The sequence below is a fragment of the Vigna umbellata genome, chromosome 8 (genome assembly GCF_029865625.1).
Source record: "Vigna umbellata cultivar VRB3 chromosome 8, Vumbellata_1.0, whole genome shotgun sequence".
Taxonomy (NCBI): domain Eukaryota; kingdom Viridiplantae; phylum Streptophyta; class Magnoliopsida; order Fabales; family Fabaceae; genus Vigna; species Vigna umbellata.
Window position 1 is genome coordinate 15,025,028 of NC_142172.1, and position 23,923 is coordinate 15,048,950.

Below are 23,923 nucleotides of genomic sequence, written 5' to 3' on the forward strand. Positions count from 1 at the left end.
ATTCATTAATAATTGTTGGGATTGTTGAAAAGTGTTGGTGGTGGAAGAATTTGTGTTAATTGCCTTCCCAAACAAAACTTTCCTCTGTTTGTCTGTTGCTGTTGTGTGGATGGAAAGAAATTTATAAACTAACTTTTATATATAAAGAAAATCATATTTAACAAAATTTTAACTTATAAGAAAATTGTAATAAATTAACTTATATATGTGCTAAAAGAAATATCAAAGTACTATTATAAGGAAAATATACCCTCGCAAAACTCTTCTCAATTTAGAAAGTGGCACCACAAAATGAGAAATATGATTAATATTATATTTATTATTTATGTAATCATTAAAAAAAACGAAAAACCTGTAGTAACTTTTTTTTTTTGTCTTATCATAAGCTTTATAAAATCACTGGGATAAACTAATATTCTTATAATGTTATGATTATAGTTGACTCGTTGGATTTTCACGTACCATGAACATAACAAATTCTAAATATATAAATTGATGTCTAATGATATAGTAACTTTCAATAGATTTGTATTTGGTTGACTTTAATTACTAACATTAGTTTTCTTTATGACACATTGTAGTTAATTGGTACTTTGCCGTTTTAGTAATCTAGATGAAAGTTTCCCTTTTTTATTGGTAGCCATGGTTTGGTTTACTTCAAAAGATGTAAACACACATAAGAAAAAAAATGCAGAAAACTAAAAAAGAATAAATACACTAATTAAAAATAAAAAATTACTATTATTTTCGGTTTCAACGGTGAAATGGATATCATTTATCTTGTACTCCATATTCCAAACAAATTTTAAATTGTTTAGCAATTTAAGTGTTTACTTATTTTCTCTTTTAGACCATGTGGTATGGTTATTTGTGAAAAATATTTTTATATTTAAGTTAGTATATGACTATTTGGTAAGAAAGTTAATTTTTGACAATGTAATAAATACAATCACCTCGACTCTTTATCTTAGACATGTATTTATAGGTTTTAGAATAAGCTTTTAATTAACATCGACCTAATTACAGTCCAAAAGTTGATAAATATACTTTACTTGTAAGTATACTTAATTTGTAAATTTAACCATTATTAGAGTAATTACTAGTGGGTCAGTGATGGGTCATCTGATTTTTGGAAGCTACCTCCAGATATGTCGAGATTGACCACGCGGTCAACTACTAATCAAACAGTCATACAGTACACAGGTCCCTGAACAGATTTCACTCCCAAAACATTTATAACAAGTCTCAAATTATCTCATGACAGCTCTTAGACAACTACTTTCTCACCTCAACTTCTCTTTCTCAAACTCACCCATCAAAACCTCACTTTTTATAGCCTTAAAATTACATATTTCTTCTACTGAATATAAAACAAGGATTTATGATAGTTTGACAACTCATATTTCATCCAAATTAGTATCTCAAACTCATCACACAATATTTACATCAGAAATCTCATTTCACCTCATCATTCATCATTCATCAGTTTTTACATTGATATACAACATATACCAACAACTTAACATACGAGATTTATCAATTCAATGCAATTTCACGATTCAATTAATATTTCACCATACCAACATTGATTATAACTTGCCTAACAAACAAAATCTAATAAAACTAACTTCCTTTACATACCTTACATCAACGATACAAAACTCTAAGAACACTCCCATTATTTCTTGCACAAAGAATTTCTAAACACACTTATGAATCACCAAATTGAAAAGGGAAAGAATCCTTAAGACCTTAGATTGACAAGGAAACTCAAAGAAAATGGCAAAAGTACACATGCAAATGAAAACTTCCATGCATGGACTCAATTAAAGAGCGAAGAGCAAAAAATAGTTGAAACTTACTTGCTCTATTACAGAAATCAATCATATATGAATGTAGACCTTGTCGCCATGGTCTATTAGACACCTCCTGATCGTCAAAGACATGACTTTAGAGTTAGAACTTTTAGAGAGAAGGTACATAACTCTAAACAAATAATTTTTAGAAAGATAATACGTTTTAAAATAACAAAACTCGTTTATAACAAAACTATTTATAAATAAACTATTTAATATTAAAATATTGAGTCTCATTATTTTTAAATTATAATCAATATGGAGTTTTATAAATGATATATATCTTATAATATTTTAATATTTGAAAATATAATGATTTTTATTTATCATATGTATATAAATCACTTTCATGCATAGATATTTGTGATGATTTTTGTAAGAACAAATTACATTTATTAATTTTGTTTGTTTGTTTAGGGGAATTTTACATCTATATTGCATCGTAAACACGAATTTATAGACATGATGGACTTTTACAATAGAAAAAAATAATGGATGTGATAAAGTTTAAAGCCTTACGTAAGTTTGAGTACGTATTTTCTTTCTATTAAAACATTTAAAATAGAAGTTCAATAAAAGAAAAATCTCATGAATAAATGTACTTTAAAATTAAAATATTAAACAGTAATGATGTATACAGCTCTTTTCTGTTTGAATTTAACGTTTGAAAAGTTTCCCTGAGGAAATTTATTTTCTTTTGATTCTAGAATACGTGAGGTCGAATTTATGGAAAAAAAAAACAGGAAAATACTTTTCTATCTTTTTTTCTACGATAAAACGATGTTCATGTCAAAAGTATGACAAGCTTAATTTCTCCAAAACTTGGTATGAGTGTAAGAATCTTTATATATAATTTTAAAATGTGAATAACATTTCTAGAACGTTTACTTTTTTTTACTTCTCAAAAAGTCAAAATACTTGCCTTTGATTTTTATTGAATAATAGCGTAAACCTACAAAAAATTAATTAATAGATATGATTAGATTTTACAAAACTTAACAGTGAGCTAAACATACTATACTCGATTTTTTCATTAAAATAGTGTAATTTCTGTGCAAAATTATAAAGTTGGGTATTAAAAATTTACTTACATGGGTAAGGCTTCACTACAAAATTTAATTTAAATTATATTAGCGAAAATGTATGTGTTAGGTGTAGTATGTATATGTTTTTTATAATAGAAAAATAAAAAATATAAATAATTTGTGCAATAAAGATAGATTTTGTATTTTTATAAGTAATTCTTTTATTATAAATAGTTATTTTAGTTTAAAAAATAATTCAATTTGAAAGAAAGACAAATCGAGAAAAAGTGGTCAGTAAAATTGATAAAGTAATTATTTTAATTAAAAAAAAACTGGAAAACAAAAGTGCAGACACTAAAAATGATTAATCATCTTTATATAAAGACATAAATATCATATAATGTGTTAAATGTATCACTACGATTTTGTATTTTCTTGAATTTATTGATTATTATGATTTAATTTTTTATGATATTGTGATCAATATATATCAACTTACATAACTTGATCTAAGTTTAATGGATATTGAACAATACTAACGTCACGTGTATTTTGTATTTTCATACAAATTATCATTTTTCTTGATCTAAATTTGAAGGGTATTCATGTAAGAGCCTAAATAAATAAAAAGGGCTATTAGGCCCTAGTTGGAGGCAGCCAGGCTCAGACTAAGGGAACTTGACCTTAGCAAGGGTCATTCCCCAAAAGCCATATTCTTCATTTCTGCTTTTTCCTTTCTCTCTAAACAGAAACTCTTTTTTCTAAATAATTGCTCTACCTTCTCTCTAAAAGATCTAAACACTGAACCGTTTAAATTTTAATTTGAAGGTGCCTAAACGATCGCGGTGGCAAGAGCTTCATTTTGAACCGAACAATTTTCTGTTCCGACCGATAAGTTCCCTTTTCCCCTTCTCTTTCACTGTTCCAGAACCTAGGGCATGCAACTTTGCTGGGTTCACGTGCCTTGTATGTTTTTCCTTCCATTCTCTGTCTATTCGAGCTCTAAGAGCTATGTTCTATCACCAATTTGGTGATCTGTAGGTTTTGTCAAGTTCCGCTCTGTGTGGAGGGTACTGTTAGGGCATCTACTGTGAATTGTATTGAGCAACCCAAAAGAAGAAGGTAAAGGGAGCTAATTATTTTTGGGTTGAATCTGTTTTATGTATATGTATGCATGTTAATTTCGAAAATGATATTTTTCCTACAATGCGTTTCTGTTTTATCAAAGATTTGTGCATCTAATATTTAAATTATGTGGTTACCAAATTTGAATGATCTGGGGTATAAGAATTAGGAAGTGTGACCGAACTGTATGTGTGAAATATAATAATGAGGTACATTGGTTGAGGGACTTTATTCCTGAAAAAGATACATGAACGTGTGGTCTATGGGTATATTAAAATATTATTTTTAATTGCATTAGAATTGGCATATGGGTATGTGAATGGAAAGGAACGTAAGTTAAGCATTTTCATATAAAAAAAAGTGGGTTACGTAGGTTGAGTGGAGAGAAACTTGGAGGAATGTTGTTGTGTGCGTCAGGAACAAAATAGAAAGGAAGAAGAGGTTTCTTTATAATAATAGTATAGGTATGTTAGTGGTGGGGTCCATCCTTTTTGTTAGTAAAAGAAACTTTAAGAAATATTGGAAGTATGAAATTTTGCATGCATAGGAGGGGTGTGTGAGTAGAATGGAGCCATGCAACAGTGGTTAGTTTATGGAAGAAGTGCTGGAGTTAGGAAATATATAGTGTGATATATATTATATTAATATAATAGAAATATATATAAGATGTAGGGGAGTAAGTTTGATATATATATATATATATATATATATATATATATATAAAAGAAAGTATGAGATAGATTATATTTTATACAAGATGCAAGAGTAAGTATGATAATAAATTATATTAATATAATATCGTTATGTATATAAAATCAGTAAGAGAGAGTACGTATTCTATTAATATAATATAATTATATAAAAGAAAAATTAATAGGTAAGTATGATATGTATAAAAGAAAATGGGGATAGTTGGTGATGTTCATAATAATTTATAATATTATAATATGAATGAATGTTATTGTGTTGGTTTAATATGAAAATTAGGAATGCTTGGTACACTTAATGATTTAATATAAATATTATAATAGAATTATGGTTAATATAACTATTATAATAATACTAAAGGAAACATGTTTTCAGTGTATATGAGTGTAGGCATTGAAAATAAATTATAAAGATTCTGGTATTGATAAATTTAGATTAAATTTATGGAGCTGTTACTTTTATAACTTGTGATGAATGAGTTAATGTATATTGTTGAGATTATGTATATGTTGATTGTGGCAAAAAGTATATGATAACAAAGTTATGAAAGTATGATCCAAGTGGTAAACCAAGTTCTATCTGGGTAGAATCTCTTGGTGAGATTCTTAGTGGTTTAGAATGAAAGTAGGAGCTCAGTCTTGGGGGTCTTCCTGACGCTCCAATGGTCTTTCTTCTCACGTAGAGAGGATTGAACCATGTGGTGAGGAGTAACAGGAGGTCTTAGTCTCGGAGGCTTCCAGTATGCTCCAAGGCGCGGAACAGACTAACCTCGTGAGTGTGGCAGGGTGGGGAACCCAAGTTTCATAAGCCACCACGGGTGCATGACCCGCCATAGCTCAACTCTCATTCTAAAGTCCGGACGAGTCAAGTCTAGTGTTCAATATGTTAGGATACCTGTCTTAATCTGTTTTGATTTAAGAATAACTCTTGTAGATTCTATGCTTGACATGATGCATGTTTTTTTTATATAATTAGCTCATCCTTGCTTGCTTGTGCTTGTGCATGTGCATGTTGTATGTGTTTCCTTTTGCGATGATCATCCACTTGGGTGGGAGCAGATGGCGAGGAGAATACTTTGGAAACAGCTCTTGATGGGGACGACAGTGCTGCAGCTTAGATTTGCTAGCTTTTATTTCCATGAACTCATTATTTTGAAGAACTTTAGTGCATTTAAAGTTTTAAATTCTCTCTAATTTCCAGGGAGAAACTCTAATACTCTAGTTTTCAATTCCACACTATTCTAAGGATGACTGTAATCCTAATTACTCTTGACTGTTTTCCTATATTATGCATGATGACGTCTTTATAATATGTATGCCTTTTCTATATATTTTGAGAGTCACAGTACCATATTTTGTCAAAAGTTAAAATATCTCAACGATCAATTTCATCAAACTTGATAATTGTGAAGTATAATTTTCTTAAGTGTCATAATTTATTTATTTAAATTCAATCGTAATTATTCAAACTCAAATATAAATTGCACTTACATTAATTTCATAAATAAATCCCTAAATAACTATGAGAATATAACTATACTCATTTAAACCGTATTTAGAACTTAGTTTTACAAAATTTATACCTTAATATGCATAATCCATTGACCATATCAATGTCTCAGTGATATTGAATTTAAAGTAATCCAAAACAATATTCTATTAACAAAATAACTAAAATAATGTTCTTATTCAATTTCAAACATTGAATGTTCAAACAAAACATTAATCATGCATTATGAAAACCAAAATACTTTAACCATCTCACCTTTAAATCTAGATAATTTATCCTAAGATATTATCAAAAAAGCATAAATAACTTCTCTTAAATACTTGTTTTATTCAAACTTGCACATAAAAAAACTCTTATTATCAATCTAAACATACTTTCATGATCCTAGATTCATCTTTTCCTTTAAAGAACCGCATGCAATTTTGTATCCTTAAGCATAAAAACTCTTCTCAAAATCAACTAAAAAAAACAGTAACTTATTTAAAATAATTTCTAATCGAGTAAAAGTGTTCTATTCTCCATAAAAACTCTAGATGAACTCTGAAAAATAAGGAACAAATCTTTTAGAAATTTAGAAAGAAGACAAAAAAAAATATTGAATAACTAACTTTTTATATTTACAAGTTGTTTACGTAAAATATTGATACTTCATCTCATTTAAACCACTTTTAATCTTAAACAATTAATTAGGTCATTATATTAATAAAATGATAATTATATTATAGTTAGCCAATAACCTCATTTGGCTGTAGCTATCAAACGCCAAAAGTAAAAGGCGTATACATACATCGGTGTGCATGAAATGCTTTTCTAGCTTGTCATTCATTCAGAAATGCTTTTCACTGGAAATTTAACCAAGGTGTTGTGTTGTGTTGCTATTTGCCAACCAATATGAAGAATTGATATCTTCAAGTTCCTTACTGCTAAAAAATAGACTTTACAAAGCAAGTAAACAAAACTCTGTAATGTTACTTTATCCCCTTAAATCAACTGTGACCAATACCTATAATCAATATTGAATACGGCTTCCAGCAGCTCCTATATTATTCTGCATGCAGCTTTCGAAGAATATGTGACACTACATCAATGGTAGTGATTTACTTCTTCATCAATTCAGCAGCAACAGCATTAATGAGTCATGCAGCTTCGGCTGTAGTAGCTGCTAACTCAAAAAGCATTTTCAAGTTACTGCTTCACAGTGAAAGTCTACCTTTGTTTCTTTGCTAATTTTGGATTCTTGCACATTCGGATACTTGTTGGGGTGACCTCTACAAGTTCATCTTCTTGGATGTATTCAATGCAGTCATCCAGACTATAGTCTAATGGTGTATCAAGAATCACTGCATAAGGGAATAAAGTAAGTTAAAACTTTCTGGCCTATTAGCATACCACCACCATGCATTTCTTCAAGATCATTGAAGCAGCATTATTTCTTCAATAGTACAAGACAACGTTGAAGTTAAAACTAATCAAAAGAGTATATCATTTGAAGTCTGTTTAGTACTACAGGTTTAACTCAGCAACTAATAAAAAGATCATCAAACCATGTTATTTGAATGTGTATTTCATATAAGATAATGTATTGATACTTCAATTTGTGTCATGTATCTGGCCGACATGTATTCTGTTAGGTTTCTTGGTATCAAGTAACCTAGATACTATCTTAGAGTCAATAATCACAACAAGTTTATGAATTCTCACAAGGGAAAAACAGTTTTATTGAATGGGAAACAGTGAAAGCAATCAACAACAGTCAAGGGAAAAACTTTCCCTTACACAGGACAGATCCTGTTTCAGAAATAAAACACTCCACCCCCAACCCAATACACCCCAAACTCCTTAAAAGACATAATAAACAAAACATAACTGACAAAGAAACTACTGCTAACTGCTATAAAACTCCTCCTAACTCCTCCAACCTCCACTTACTAACTGTTCTTTCTATTTATCGTATCAGTGCATCATAACTTGAGTGTTACCTGTCTGTTCCTTATTGGAACGAATGTTGGTAGCAGCTTTCTTCTTACAGACATTCAAGGACAAGTCCCCAGGTCGCTGATGGATGCCAACAATTTGACCTCTATAAACTTCCACACCAGGTCCAATAAACATCTGTCCCCTCTCCTGTGAACTAGAGATTGCATAAGAAGTACTTGCTCCATCCTCAAAAGCAACCTGAAATTCCATAACTTCATCAATGATTGAGGGAAACAATGGAATTATGGAGTACCATGCTCTACAGATTTCTTTCACTGCAGACATTACCAATGAGCCTTGATCGCGGGTACTGATTTCACCGGCCCAGGGTCCATAGCTATCGAAGACGGTGTTGAGAATAGCCGTTCCTCGTGATGCGGTTAAAATTGAATTCCGCAATCCAAGAAGACCACGTGTTGGGATCTTATATTTGAGTAGTGTAGTTCCTTCCGATCTAACAGAAAAATAATATTGTCAGTATCGTATCAGATGTTATGCAAGTCTAGTTGATAAATGTGAACTTTGATTTTCATCAATTATTATAGCCAACAAAGATATTATCAATGTCTTTTACGTGAATTTAATCTATTAATCCAAAACAATACAAGATAGAACTCTCAATATACTATCAACAATGAAACTCCTTTCCATGGTGATGATTCTCTTGGAAATTTTGCTTAACTTCAATGGCTTGTTCCTATAACAACTCTGGTGCTAAATTATATCAGGTTCAAAATAGAAGCAAAGAAAGAATTTACACACCCGACTCCTTGCATGTCAAACATCTGTCCTCGTCTCTTGCCAAGAAGTTCAACAACAGCTCCCATGTGCTCTTCTGGTACCTCCACAGTTGCAATCTGCAACAGATCCTCTTGTTAAAAATATGTAACGAATGAGAAGAGAAATTCATTCTTTGTTTGGATGATGAAAAGCAGAGGAAGAAAAGAAAGAAAAAAAGAGTGGAAAAGATGCATTATTCATATGAATAAAATTGAAAAAGAAAAACGACCAAAATTTCTCCTCACTGTGTACAAAAGAGTGAGAGGAAAAAAACAATGTGGAAGAATTTTTTTTTCTAATGTAGGGAAGAAGAGTAGAAGAAATAGAGGATAAAAAGAAGAGAATTAAATTTGTAAGTCCCACACCACAAAGGATAGATATTTGGCTGGGAGTTTCGAAACAAAAATTCTCCCTGTCAAAATGGCAAAAGTCCTAGACCTTAAGCATGTGTTATCATATGAAATCTTTATCTTCTTTCTTTTTTTTCCTTTTGAAAAGCAATAAAAAATTGACTGAAAAATTACCTCATACGGTTCCAACAATTTTTCATTCAGCTTCTTGTTGATAACTTTGGGAGGTCCAACCATGAATTCATAGCCTTCTCTTCGCCTACAAATGCAATATTATTTAAAGAGCTTGAAGAATAATCAATGGGAAGTGGAATATTCATAACACTTACATATTTTCTATGAGTATAGTGATATGTAAAGTTCCACGCCCACTGACAACAAATGTATCAGCTGTTTCACCATCTTCAACTTTCATAGCCAGATTCCGCTCAAGTTCACGATAAAGCCTATCCCTTAAGTTCCTACTAGTAACATACTTTCCCTGAAAAATTACAAATACATTTTAGCTGATCTCTGACATAGCTGTGAAAAGCACAAACTACACTGTTATCAAGAAAGAAGCTAATGGTTGTGCCTAACTAACAGCATCAGGATATCCACACAGAGAAAGAGATAATACAGAAAATTTTTATGGTAAAGCATTAATATACCTCACGGCCAACAAAAGGTGAAGTGTTTATGGAGAAAGACATTTTCACTGTTGGTTCTTCCACCTTGATGGAAGGTAGTGGCTTCCCAGATACTTTATCAGCAATTGTCTCCCCAATCTGAGTATAGCATTGTAAAGGTTAAAAAGGTTACTGTAATACAAGATTTTGCATTTTATCCAAAACCCTCAATCTTTACCTGAATGTCAGTAATTCCACACACTGCACATATATCACCTGCCTCCACATTATCTGCAGGAACCCTACTGAATTTGTCATACACGTAGAGCTCACTAATTCTTCCAAATCTACACGAATCTTCTGAAGTACATACCTGGACAAAATCAATGAATAAGTGGTATGCTGATAGAAACAGGATCAGAATATAGAATCCCTAATTCACAATCACTGCTCCAATGAACAGTATTAAAGAATAGAGTATTGTGCAGAAATAGTGTAATTTCCCTGAATGCTTGTGAGATCTAGGTCTCTCCCACGTTTACCCCCCCCTCAATATCACTTGAATACCACTAATCCTCTTTTTATGTATCCACTTTTATTCTCTAGTGCTGTCATAAACTAATTATTACAGTTAGTATTGTGTTTCTCAGAAGTTATGATCCCCTCTTACTCTCCTACTTCTCCTGACATAGACTTATTTAATTGGAGGTCTCTTACTATCATTAACAAATTAAAACAATCTATATCCTACATCAGACGTTGGACTGAATGGATTCATTCACTTGTGTTCCTCAATAATATCTGCTCCAATTTGCCCAAAAATTAAAAACAAAAAAAATTGTGTTAGAGAAGTGAATGTGAGACTTAAAATGTAGTTTTTTAAAAACTTCATTGGTATATGCAAGTACAGATATTTACCCTGGTAAGATAACCTCAATGAAGTAAAGGGTAACATGTGAGTATGAATGAATTCACAATGAAGAACAAAATACTCACTCGAACATCCATTCCTTTTTGCAAAACGCCAGCTTGCACACGCCCAATTGCTATACGCCCTTTATGTTCATCATACTCAATATTTGTCACCTAGTTGACAAATATGCATATATAAAACAATTACATCTTGTATACGGAAATAGCATTATCAGAGTCAAGCATAAATTAAACAGGATTATCAGTGTATTTTCTCATAAATAAACTTGTCAAGATCTTCATTTGCTTCTTTATTTTCTATTTCCCTTTTATATTATTGGGGAAAAAAAAGCTAACCATTATGAAAACATAAATCAATAGCAAAATAGAATAAAAAAGAGTAAGTGATATAATTAGCAACTACTAACCAGCATTTGAAGAGCACCATCTTTGTCAATGCGCGGTCCAGGGATGCATCTAATTATGGATTCAAACAATGGACCAAGGTCTTCTGCCAGATTTTCAGGAGACAAACCTGCTTGCCCTTTTATACCACTTGCATAGATTACTTGAAAGTCACACTGCAAGCAGAAAAAAAAAAATAAAAAAGCTATGATGTTTACCAATATTATCTTTCATAATACTGAAACCATTCTAATCCTTCAAACACCAATGACATGTTTAAATTTACCAGCAGACACCATTCAGAATCTAAAACATTTTTTATAATATTCCCACTGATCATTGATAATAAAGAAATCACCGTACAGTTTTGACTACATACAAACTTCCAAGAATTTGTAAACAACACATAAAACTACAACTATTTAAGTTATAGATAACCAACATACCTGTTCGTCTGTGGCATTCAGTTCAATGAAGAGTTCAAAAGTAGAATTGACAACAAAATCTGGGCGAGCAGAAGGTCTATCTATTTTATTCACAACCACAACAACTGAATGACCAAACTCCAAAGCCTTCTTCAAGACAAATCTTGTCTGTGGCATTGGTCCTTCAACAGAATCTACCTACAAATACAAAGGGCAGCTTGATAAACCCTATATATTACAAGAAGCCACACTCCAGAAAAGATAATGAAACATTTTTATATAAGGGAATATGTAACAAAATTCCTAATGGAGGAAAACAAACTACAATTAGAGGGAGTACCACTAGAAGGATCCCTTCCACCATATTTAAGATACGCTCCACTTCACCCCCAAAATCAGAGTGACCTGGAGTATCTATTATATTGATCTTTGTGTCTTTATAAGTGACAGATGTATTTTTACTCAGTATTGTGATCCCTCTCTCGCGCTCCAAATCATTCGAGTCCATTATCCTTTCCTGCACAAATTGATTATCACGAAATACCTACAAAAAATTCAACAGATGAATACCATATCAATATTACCCTTCATTCTTTTTTATAAGAACAAACCAATCGACTTTATGGCCAAAACAATGGCTAAACCAGTTAACAGATGTTAAATGTCTCTAAACTACCACTTTTCAGCAGTTGTATAAAAATATCCGTTAGTTTAGTTTGCTTGCAAAATCAACTCCACACACTGTGCGCACGTTCCAATCACGTTAATAGTAAAACATCAATTCTACCAAACACACAAATTTACACTAAATCACTTTCTACTACAGGATCACTACCCCACAACACTTCCATTAAATTATGGATGTCAATTGGCTCAAGTTAACAAATGCACTAAAATTACACAAATAAAAAAATCAAATTCTCCAAAAGAAAACCGTTGAAACTAAATCCACAAAATGAAGATAGCAAGCACTAAAGGTACAGCCAAGCATAAACTCTATTTACTTCAATTGAAGCCATGTTCCATGTAATGAACAATACCTTAGTTTGTTTGAGCATGGCATCAACGAGTGTAGTCTTTCCATGATCAACATGAGCAACAATCGCTATGTTTCTCACGTCCCCTCTTCTCAACAATTGCTTCTTCTTCTCTAAGAGACAAATAAAAAAAACCAGATAATCAAATTAAATGCACAAAAAAAAAAAACTAAAAAAGCCAAACCTTATAACAAAGGGTCTTGCTAAAACCACTGTACTAATTAAGAAACTAAAAGGAGCAAAATTTAATTTGAAATCATACAAAAGCTGGAAAAAAATCTACAAAAGAACACATTTTTAGGTAGCCCAATAAAAAAAATGCTTCTAATTCCTAAACCAATGAACTTGAATCACTGGTTAACAACACTGTCAATAATAATATTGAAATACAGAGAAAGGGAGAGAGTGTTAATTGATTACCACCAGCTTTGGGCTCTGTGGCTTCGGAAACAGAACATTTGATGGGCCTGGAAGTGAAGGAAGATAATCTTTTGGAGACGGAAAAAGAAGAAGATAAGGGTAGGCCAAGAACTCGGGTAGAGAAGAATGGTTGAAAAGACGATGGCTTTGGAAGAATGGTGTTGGTGGGGAAGAAGGAGGTGTGGATATTAGTAAGTGCAGCCATCTTCTCCATTCTCACTCGCACACAGAAGAGAAGAGAAGAGAAGAGAAGAGGAGAAGAAAGAGATGACGAAGACAACGAGTAGGAGTATGAGGCTGTTAATGAATTGGTTTTGTTATTGGAAGTTCCGCAATTGAGTGGCAAAGGAATGGATACTGAAGACTGTGTGGGAAATGGCGTATAAGGCTTCACTCTCACTGCCTCTACGGACCACTTTTTTCCACATCATCCAACCAATCTTCCCACCTTAACCTAGTTCATTCACCTTAACAATTTTTTACGTAATCCTAGGATATACAAAACAACCTATTTCATTGTGTTGTATGAATAATGCAATCAGCTTTTATCTATGTCAAAGAATAGATGAATCATCAGGACATTGTTAGATTTTATTAAACTAACTATTTACATAAATAATTCGAAAGGTTTATTTGGAAATTCAATTATTTTTATGTATAAATTTTATAAAGAATGACTCAGGTTAACATTTAGTCTTTTAAATATCCACTATGCGTGGTAAGTGTAAATTATCTAACATGTGCCATATGTATAAAATGTTGCTAGGCTTATTCCATTGAAAATTTTGATTAATAATTTTAAATGAAGTTTATTTTTCAATTAGATTTTTTTCCTTTTACAAACTCAATTTAACATCTCACATAAAGTATTCAAATCTAGTTCTTCTCATTTTAATCAAATATCAATTTCCTAAAAGATAAATAGTGTGGTAAATATTTTGAACTAATGAGTATTTTGGCATATAATATGATTATTTAAAAAAGGGCAATTATATACTAGCGGATTATTATTTGAATTTCACCTTGTGGTAATGATTAGAGAAATTTAAAGTGCTATGGAAGCAATCACACTTTTCAGTTGATTCTGTTAAGTTTGCAACTACTTGTTCCAATGGTTCACCCAATTTTCCAACCACTTGTTCCACTCTCCATTCTTCCTTCTTATGCATGCCCTTTGTACATCCTTCCACCAAATAATGGCTTCCACCCCATTTTCCCAAACCCCTCACTAAGCCTGAAACTTGTGAAACCACAGTGTTGTGCTGTTTTACCCTCTAATCAGAACAATAATTTTCTTCTCAATGACTGGTCTCAGCTTCTTCAATTCTCAATTGGGTCACAGGATTATATGTTGGCAAAGACAATTCATGGGTATCTCATCAAATCTGGTTGTGAAGGTGACCTATTTGTGGACAACAATCTCGTGAATCTGTACTCAAAATTCAACAACATGAATGATGCACAGAGTATATTTGATGAAATGCCTGTGAAGAGCACAGTCACATGGACTACCCTCATGAAGGGGTATTTGAAGAATGGGGATGTTGAGTATGTTTTGTGTATTGCACGTGATATGTGCATGGTTGATGAGAAGTTCAACGAGCATACTTGTTCGGTGGTCCTGCAAGCATGTAGGTCCCCGGAAGATCGTTTTTTTGGCGAGCAGGTTCATGCTTTTGTCGTAAAAAGTGGGCTTCAGGAGAATGTTGTTGTGGCTACTTCATTGGTTTCTATGTACTGTAGAAGTGGCCACTTCGGTTGTGCAGAAAGAGTGTTTGGTGGCATAACTGTTAAAGATGCTCAGTGCATAAATTATATGATTTTGGAATATGGAAAGGCAGGTTTGGGAGATAAGGCATTTCAAATTTTTGTGGATATGCTACAGTCTGGACTGAAACCAAGTAATTATACGTTTACGAATTTGATCAGTTCTTGTGATTTCAGTGGAGGATTATATGTAGGGAAACAACTACATGGGCTTGCGGTGAATTATGGTTTTATGTGTGAAACATCTGTTAGAAATGCAATGATTACAATGTATGGGCAACATGGAATGGTCGAAGAAGCTGAGAGAGCGTTTGCTGAACTGGAGGACAGATCTTTGATTTCGTGGTCTGCGCTTCTGTCGGTATTTGTTAAGAACGGCCATGCTAATAAGGCCTTTGACTTTTTCTTAAACATGATTGAGATTGGTGTGTCTCTTGATTCTGGTTGCTTCAGCACTGTTCTTGATGGGTGTTCAGAGTGGAATAATTTGAAATTTGGGGTTCAGATTCATGGACTTACAGTAAAGCTTGGTCACGTCTCTGATGTAAATAGTGGTACTGCTTTAGTAGATTTGTATGCTAAATGTGGAAGTTTGAAGTCAGCAAGAGCCATTTTTGACAGGCTCCGAAATAAAACTATTGCTTCATTTAATGCCATTCTAGTTGGATATTTGAATTCAAAGGTAAGAGATGATGAAGAGGACCCTATGGTTTTTTTCAGCAAACTAAGATTCAGTGGTGTAAAACCTGATGGTGTAACATTTTCACGGCTCTTTTGTTTATCTGCTAACCAAGCATGCTTGGTAACTGGGAAGATTCTTCATGCTTACGCAATAAAGGTGGGACTTGAAGATGATAACGCCGTAGGAAATGCTGTAATTACTATGTATGCTAAATGTGGCACTGTTCAGGATGCTTACCAAATATTTAGTGTCATGAATCGTGATTGTGTTACCTGGAATGCCATAATTTCTGCGTATGCCCTTCATGGTGAAGGAAACAATGTTCTTTTGCTCTTTGAGGAGATGAAGGAACAGGGTTTTGCTCCTGATGGGATTACAATATTGGCTGTTCTCCAAGCATGTAGTTACTCAGGTTTGTGGGAAACTGGGTTATACTTATTCAATGAAATCCAATCAAAGTATGGGATCACGCCTGTGATTGAGCACTACTCTTGCGTGATTGATCTTTTAGGTCGAGCCAGAAATCTGCCCAAAGCCATTGATATCATCAACAAAAGCCCATTTCCAGATTCAGTTTTGCTTTGGAGGACTTTTGTCAATGCCTGTAAGCTGTGTGGTGATTTACAACTTGGAATGTGGGCATCAAGAAAATTGCTTGATTTAGCCCCGCATGATGCCTCCTCTTACATACTTATATCAAACATGTACGCCGAAGGAGGCATGTTTGAAGAGGCTGCGAAGGTGAGAACGGCTATGAATGACTTGAAATTAACTAAAGAAACAGGCTCCAGCTGGATTGAGATAGATAATGAGGTTCACTATTTTATAGCAAGTGACAAAGAACACCCTCAAAGTAGGGAAATTTATGCAAATTTGGATCTGCTAAAAGATGAACTTCGTTGGACCTGCGGGAACAGAAATAATCTGGAACTGATATCAAATTCCCTGTGATACTACTTTAGATTTGCTATAGTTCATTAGTAAGATTTCAGCAATAGTCTAAGGATTGAGGGAGGATTTGCAAGTAGATCACTCTTCCATAACAATTTTGTAACGGTTCCCCCAGATTGATTCTGTATACCCCTTCTAATCAAGAAAAGGTTGGAAAAACCTGAACATCTTTTGTAATGTTCATTGCACAGTGAGTGCCAGATGTTTTTGAGTTAGAAACTGGTGCACAGCAACTCCTTTTGTTCTTAAATGAACCAAAATCATTTACACTTGTAATTTTCATAGAAAATCCAGTACTTCTGAAGCTCATGCATTATACTTAAGGAAAATGAAATCAGGGTTCTAGATGCTATGGAGTTGGTAGACTTGACTATTACTATTTATTTTGGAATGCAGTGTATCATGGATCTAGTTGCTTTTTCAAATAATAAACCATTTTCTGCATAAAAACAGAAATATATCCTTTGAAGCCTTGCCTAGGGTCCAAGATCCAAAGACCCAAACAAGCATGAATGTATTGTTTCAAGAAATCTGAGAATCCCAAAGAAGCATATTTGATTATTTTATTGGCAACCCACAGATTTGAGAACAAAAATAAGTTGTGTCACATAAAGATTGACTGAGACTATGAACAAGTGATAGTATCAGACTATATAATAATTTATCTTGAGTGACACTACAGGTACAACATTAACAAAAGGTGGGACCAAGGACTTGAAAATCTCATTGGACAAACACAGTAATAGGAGAAATCGAAACATTATGAATGATGCCTTGATCATATTTGATTGACAAGAATCTTCTCCTTTTGGCTTGTGATGAATTTATCAAACTGGACACTGTATCTAGCTTTATTGACAATGCATTCCATGCAGACACTCAATCCTTTTCTAGACCAGTATTGGTGAGAATTGCCTTCCACTGAAGATTCACGCTCCAAATACAAAAACACTAAAAGACGAAAACTGTTTCCACTGTTCTTAACTTTAGCTCTTGCTTTTAGATTGAAAGCGTGAAACTTTAGTTACTTACGGTGAACAAATACTAGCCACATCACTGCGCAATTTCCGTGCAAAGGTTGAGCATCAACTATTCTGTTACTTTTTTTCTTCTCTGGTCTACAAAGTAGTCACATGTCTACTCTTTTCCCTTTTTAAATAACTTATTCTTAATTTACTAATCAATAAGATTTAGATTCAGAACTTTTTTTAGAGTTATTCTCCAACTAAAATTTAGAGTTTTACTTTTTATCCATCATTAAAAGCTGGATGAGTCAACTATATTTTACCATTTGTTTAGAAAAGCATGACATACCAACATAAGTGTGTTTTATTGAACTTATTAAGAGTAGCTTTTGCTTGTTTAGATAAGTGACAGGTGAAATTAAATTTAAATCTTCTGAAGAAAATTTGAAGTTCAAGTTTTAGTAACGAGAAAATCAACAACATTAGAACATTGAAAATAATCAATCAAGTTTTTCTTATAGATTAATCTCTAGTAAAGTTAATGGATATTTGACATCAATAATACCAGTAAAAGATATGTATCTAATGGTCTATTGGATTGAAATAACTTAATGATGCTTTTCACTCTTTCACGTGAATTTGTGATGATGCAACGCGAGTGCTTAAGCTTCCTTGCATGTGTTAGCATGATCTGCAAGATATTTTGTCATAAACTAAACAATTATTTCTTTTTTTTTCTGTGATGGGATATGAAAATTAACAACTGATTAGAAAGATTAGTGAGGGCCACAAGATTGTGGAGAAAATTGCAAAAATGTTGGACAAAGTTACGTGTCGGCAATGCATTTTCAAGTAGTGGAGGCCAACTAATGACAATAAACCAAATTTATTAATGTACAAAACGTTTAATCAGCAGCACAACCAACCCAAATGATCATCATGTCTATAAATTCTAATGCACTAATCAATCACTCAGAAACACTCCAATTGGTTTGTATATAATATAAGATGATAATGTACACCCCCATATCTTCTTTTTTCTTTATACTGCATCTCTTTAACCCTTTAAGTTAAATTAAAAAGGAAAAGGGACTCTCACCACCACACTATGTCATCTATTATGCCATGATATTTTCCCTCTCTATGTTTCTCTTTTTGGTCATATTTGTCTACAAATGTGGTTTCAAAGTATAACATTTATTAAAAGAAAGATCTTTTGGTAGGTGCTCTTCCAACTGCTCTCATGAGGTTGGCAATCTCCAGAACCCTGGCTACTTTTGTGCCCCTTTTAGCCTCTGCTGATGCCTTCCTCTCCTCAGCTTTTCTGTGAGCTTTTGCTATCTCATTTTGCATTTTCTCCAGTGCTCTTGCTCTTTTCTCCTCCAGCTTCCTCTGCACAATGAGCAAACTTTTGCTTATTGATGAACAAAATTGTAATTACAAACAAAGTGCACTTTATTAGTCAAACTTCTGTTTTACTGTCCAATAGAGTTGGTGTAATGTAGACTGAAAAATGAAAAGCAAGCATCAAAATCAAATCATTAGTCCACTTGTTTTTTTCTGGCTACCATATCTCCAGCTCTTTTCTGTTTTCACTGTAAAAGTAGCCTTGGAGATAAGGCAATGGATGCAAGCCAAATGAGTCCTTTCATATATTAACATGTTATTATCTTTTTAACCAATACAATATACTTTTGATGGTAAAAAATGCAGAAAGAGCTTGTGGCTGAATGATGATATTTTTCTTTCAATTTGGCATGTCAGCCTCCCTGTCCAAAGATAGGAAAAGGAAGAGCTCATGATGGAGAAAAATCCTAATTCAACTTTTCATTTAACATATTTTTCAACCTGAGAAGACTTTGATTTTAAACCCGGGTATGATCAAGATCAAGCCCTTGAATTCCATGCTAAAACCATAAACACATCAAAATTCAAAGGATATCTTCTACCACCACTGACACTTTTGCTCACGGAAAAATAGTAATAAAAAAGAGGGAAAAGAAGAAAGTGAAATTTGACAAGCAATCTAGACCTCCTTCAAGCATTCATACTTTCATATATAGAAGTAAGTATTTTCCCCAACCATTCCCACAAAACATGCTGAATATTGATCCATGATCCAAGAGTCTAAACAACAATAATTAAGCAATCATCAAGGGTATCAACCCTACCCCCTAGCATGTCAACCATATCCAATCTTTAATTTCAGTTAAAATAAAAACCCACTCATATGAAGACCCAGAAGAAATTAAGGTAAGAGTTCCTTCACCGATTGATTGGATCATCCATGGACTAATCTAACGACTCAATTTTAGTCTCAGACAGTAATCATCATAAACAAGCACCACCATCACCCAAAAATCAAAATCAACTCATCATGATCACTAACCAACCCACTTACAGCCACCAAAGAAAAAAGTAGCCAAAATTCAGTTCTAAAGTTACTATATATATATACCCACACTCAGTTACTGAAAAACACCTTGTTAAAAGAAGTTAAACCCTTAATAATTTTTTCAATTTTGAAGAACTAGTCTCTGACTCCATCCAAAGTAATTTCATAATTCATACATAGCATACCTCAACTTTCTTCATCCACGAAGTTGCTTTCTGAACCTGCTCATTCTCCCACCCATTTATAACAGCATCTTCCCTCTTGAACCTGTTGTTAATCTTAGCAACCTTAGCGTTTTGCCAAGCTGATATCTTTGCTTCAACCTCCTCCTTTCTCACCCTCTGCACTGTCACCTCACTCAGAGCAGTACCAGAAGCTGAAGAAGAAGAGTTCCCTCCACGCCTCGGAGGTGATGATGAGGAATCAGCTCCCAAAGGGTTGATATCTGCCACAATAGCCAAAGGGTTAGTCTCTTCCATCATCAGCAACTCATCCTCTCCAATCCTCCCCAAGTTGTTGCTATTGTTGTTGTCGTTGCTAATGCTGCTATTACCACCTCCTTCATTGCCATGCATCATATTCACACTCATGGGACTAGGGGTGGTGGTGTTGCGATCAATACTTGAGCCTGCTAGAACCAGGGCACTGAATTCCCTACTCACGCTGAAGTTCTCGCTGGAACCACCTTCTATGGACACAGAAGAAGAGTGGTGGCTGTGAGTGTGTGTTTCCCAGTTAGGCTCTCTTCTGGGGGGTGGGGTCAAGGCATGAATTTCTCTGATTTGCTGTTCATTATCAGTGTAGTCGCTTTGCTCCTCTCTGTCATGGCTTGTGGAAGGTGTTTGATAATTCAGCATAGGTGAGGATGTGTGTTGTGGTTGAGTCACAACAGAGAAACTGAAGGGAAAGTGAACTTAAGAGTAGAGACAAAGTCAGGGGTTCAAGAACAACATCATGGTTTCTTTGTTTATTGTGTCTGTCTTGTGTTTTCTGAGATTTTAGTCCTTTTTATTGATAACTGTAAATGGTGGCATAGGGATCAGTGTGGTGGATATCAACTCAGATAAATTATTTTTATTTAATAAATGGTTTTGAGATAAAATTTGGATATACTATACTTTTCTTTTAAATGTTCAAAAGAAGAAAGTTTTACCATTTACAATGCTTTTATTCACTTGAACAAAAATAATCGTTTTTAGTAAAAGAAGGTAGGTTTATATCAAAGAAAATTGAATAAAGAAGATATATTATTTTGTTAAATATCCTATTGATACGCGTTCCATAAGTGATAATTAATCTTTAAGATATTATGACTGATCATCTTTTTGGAATCTCTTCACAATTTCATCTTTTCTTTTTCATATTTATGATATTTCAGAGTTTGTTTAAAGAGATAAATAGATGTAAATAACTTTTTAATAGAGAGAGCAATTATTAGCTCCAAACTATTTTTAATATATGAAAAAATTAATTACGATTAAGGGTGATTTTAAAAAGAAAAAAAATTGTATACGTCAACTAATAAGAAAATCTACATTGTTATAGATAATATGAAATTTCAGAAAACGTGTTGGATGATTCTTTGGAAGATCCTTCATTAAAATAAGTTGGTGTTACAAGAAATCTAACATCTAGATTTGCAAGAATAAAAAATTACTGTTAGATTTTGAAAAGTTAAATTATAAATGAAGAATTATTAAATAATAAGTGTTAGAAGACCCTTAAAATATAAAGCTTCTTAATACCATTTTTTCATTAAAAATAACCTAGAACAAAAAGTCTTAAAATTACATTCCTTTAGCAAAATAAAAAATAAAAACTATACAAACCGACTCAATTCAACCAAATAGATTAACTACATCGAAGAAAATCTAATTAAAAAATAAACTTTTTTTGTTGAGTTAAATGTGAATGTATCCATACGGGAACAAAATATTGTCTTTACATATTATAAAAAACAATATATGTAAGGAAATACTCATATTTAATTTCCAACATTAGAAAACTCATCAATCTAAAAATAATAGTAATAAGAATAGGATTAATCTGAAAGTGATGAGTTTATGAAAGGAGCGTGACGAAATTTAAATGGCAGCAATGGTTTTGTGGATTTTTTATGTGATGCAATTTTATTAGAAGAATCCTGAAAGAGCTAGCTATCGAATGTTGGAGGGACTCAAATGGACCACTCAATTTCTCAAACCATAAAAAAATCCTTTGCTTTTCAATTCAACAGGAAAAAGAAAATAACTTATTTGTGTTAAAACTAGTTTATTCCGTTAGAGGCTTCACGTTGTATACACTGAGTGAAATCAATAATAAGAATGAATTATATTTAAAATTTATCTTTTAAAATCATATTAAAATTTATTGTATGAATAGGTACATATCAATTCACGACTGATTGTTCAGCAAGGAAGACAACTATCATGTTAGAATAATTTAAATATCTAATTAATTTAAATAATTAACTAATCAAATTTAAAGAGAATTAAGTCATAATTATGTTAATCTAATCAAAAGTTTATTGATAAAACTATAAATACAGTTATAAATATAAGCTAAAAGTATGATTGGTGAGACTTTTATTACAATATTAATTGTTTTACCGATTAAATTTAAATTGACTTTAGCATCAAAACCTCTTTAGTATGTATCGATTAGTAAACATATTACCTTAGCACAGAAAAAATTGTACGGGACAAGAAAATTATTTTAAATGAACATTCAACCCTACACCAAGACATTTTGGTGAACATATTATCCTAATACGGAAAAGAATGCATTAGAATACATAACAAGAAAATTGTTCTAAGTGAACATTCAATTTTATATTCAAAATATTTTACCGTCCATCGTAGAACCGAACAAAAGCTTACCTGGTAACTATTAGGAATATGGCAAACATTGTGTTAGAGGAAGTTATAAACAATTAGATTAATACAAGGGAAATGATAAGAAATATGCAATAGCATATAGAAAAAATTTAAAAGAAGTATGAAAATACATAAAGGCATTACAAGTTAAGAACGCAATCACTCGACGAGAAATTAATGGTAAGATTTTGTGTTATACCAGCAAAGCAACACCAAGATGAAAATGGTCCAAACGAGCAGTTTCGAGACAAATAAAAATCATAATCACTATATTGAACAGTTGACACATACATGTTTCAGTTCACTTTGAGAATCATGAAGACCTTTTTATTCGATAATGAAAAATGTATGTGTTTAATAAATAAGATAAATCTATCTACTCGAGTTATCGATCATGCTATTGTGACGAATACGTATAGTAGAAAAGTTATCTAAAACTTATGATATGTGATTATGCAAAATACTAAAGAGAAGAAGTGTTATTTTACTTATAATTAGTGCAACATTTTTAGTAGGATTATATATTTTAAAAATGTCAATGTTATATGTTTCTTCTATAGCCATTTTGAGTAGTTATTAAGTAATAGAAATAAGAAAATTCTGGTCACATCATTTTCATATGATTATTGGTACTTTGTTATTCGACGATCCATAGTACAAAATCATTTAACAAGGATTAAAATTTAAAATATATAATTATTAAAATAAAAAATAAATAGTTTAATAAAATATAGTCCAAATTTTAGAATTTAAAGAAATAAAAGTTGGCGCACAAGTAGGATTAACTAACCAGTGAGGGGTACTATTGGATTTAATTTATTTTCCGTTTATATATGTGCATTTATGTTCATATATTTATATTCTGTTTTTATATTTATATTTCGTTTTTATATTGTTTTGAACAGCTATATATATCAATTGTACTCTCTCCTTATATGGAAGAAGATACACAATTTTCATCCTTTCTTTTCTCATAGCACGGTATCAGAAGAAAATTAATTATTGATCACGTTCTTCCGCAACCAATTCTGTTAGTGCTAAGATCTTCATATTCTACCTTTCGTTCTTGGCTTTCCTACAATTTCTTCTCCTTTTATGACTACTCCCTTTGTTACTCTTGCATCGTTATGTTTTATGTTTTGACTTTGTT

The 23,923-nt window shown here is 32.4% G+C and overlaps 3 protein-coding genes across 3 annotated transcripts; 1 reads left to right on the forward strand and 2 right to left on the reverse strand.

Moving 5' to 3' along the window:
• Window positions 1-7,017: 7,017 nt before the first annotated feature.
• Window positions 7,018-13,483, reverse strand: LOC124845953 (putative elongation factor TypA-like SVR3, chloroplastic). The gene is made up of 14 exons (XM_047323141.2): window positions 13,138-13,483; window positions 12,721-12,830; window positions 12,021-12,224; window positions 11,702-11,878; window positions 11,279-11,431; window positions 10,935-11,024; window positions 10,177-10,311; window positions 9,981-10,097; window positions 9,660-9,811; window positions 9,505-9,589; window positions 8,963-9,057; window positions 8,489-8,654; window positions 8,203-8,398; window positions 7,018-7,563 (listed from the first exon to the last, which is right to left on the reverse strand). Exons 1-14 carry the CDS (start codon window positions 13,349-13,351, stop codon window positions 7,430-7,432), a joined length of 2,028 nt encoding a protein of 675 aa, XP_047179097.1. The 5' UTR covers window positions 13,352-13,483; the 3' UTR covers window positions 7,018-7,429.
• Window positions 13,484-14,169: 686 nt separating this feature from the next.
• On the forward strand, window positions 14,170-16,884 carry LOC124845951 (pentatricopeptide repeat-containing protein At5g27110-like). The gene has a single exon (XM_047323139.2). The coding sequence runs from the start codon at window positions 14,249-14,251 to the stop codon at window positions 16,535-16,537; it is 2,289 nt and encodes a 762-aa protein (XP_047179095.1). The 5' UTR covers window positions 14,170-14,248; the 3' UTR covers window positions 16,538-16,884.
• Window positions 16,885-18,355: 1,471 nt separating this feature from the next.
• On the reverse strand, window positions 18,356-20,897 carry LOC124845952 (remorin 4.1-like). The gene is made up of 2 exons (XM_047323140.2): window positions 20,083-20,897; window positions 18,356-18,894 (listed from the first exon to the last, which is right to left on the reverse strand). The coding sequence occupies exons 1-2, from the start codon at window positions 20,752-20,754 to the stop codon at window positions 18,703-18,705; spliced, it is 864 nt and encodes a 287-aa protein (XP_047179096.1). The 5' UTR covers window positions 20,755-20,897; the 3' UTR covers window positions 18,356-18,702.
• Between the last annotated feature and the right edge of the window lie 3,026 nt (window positions 20,898-23,923).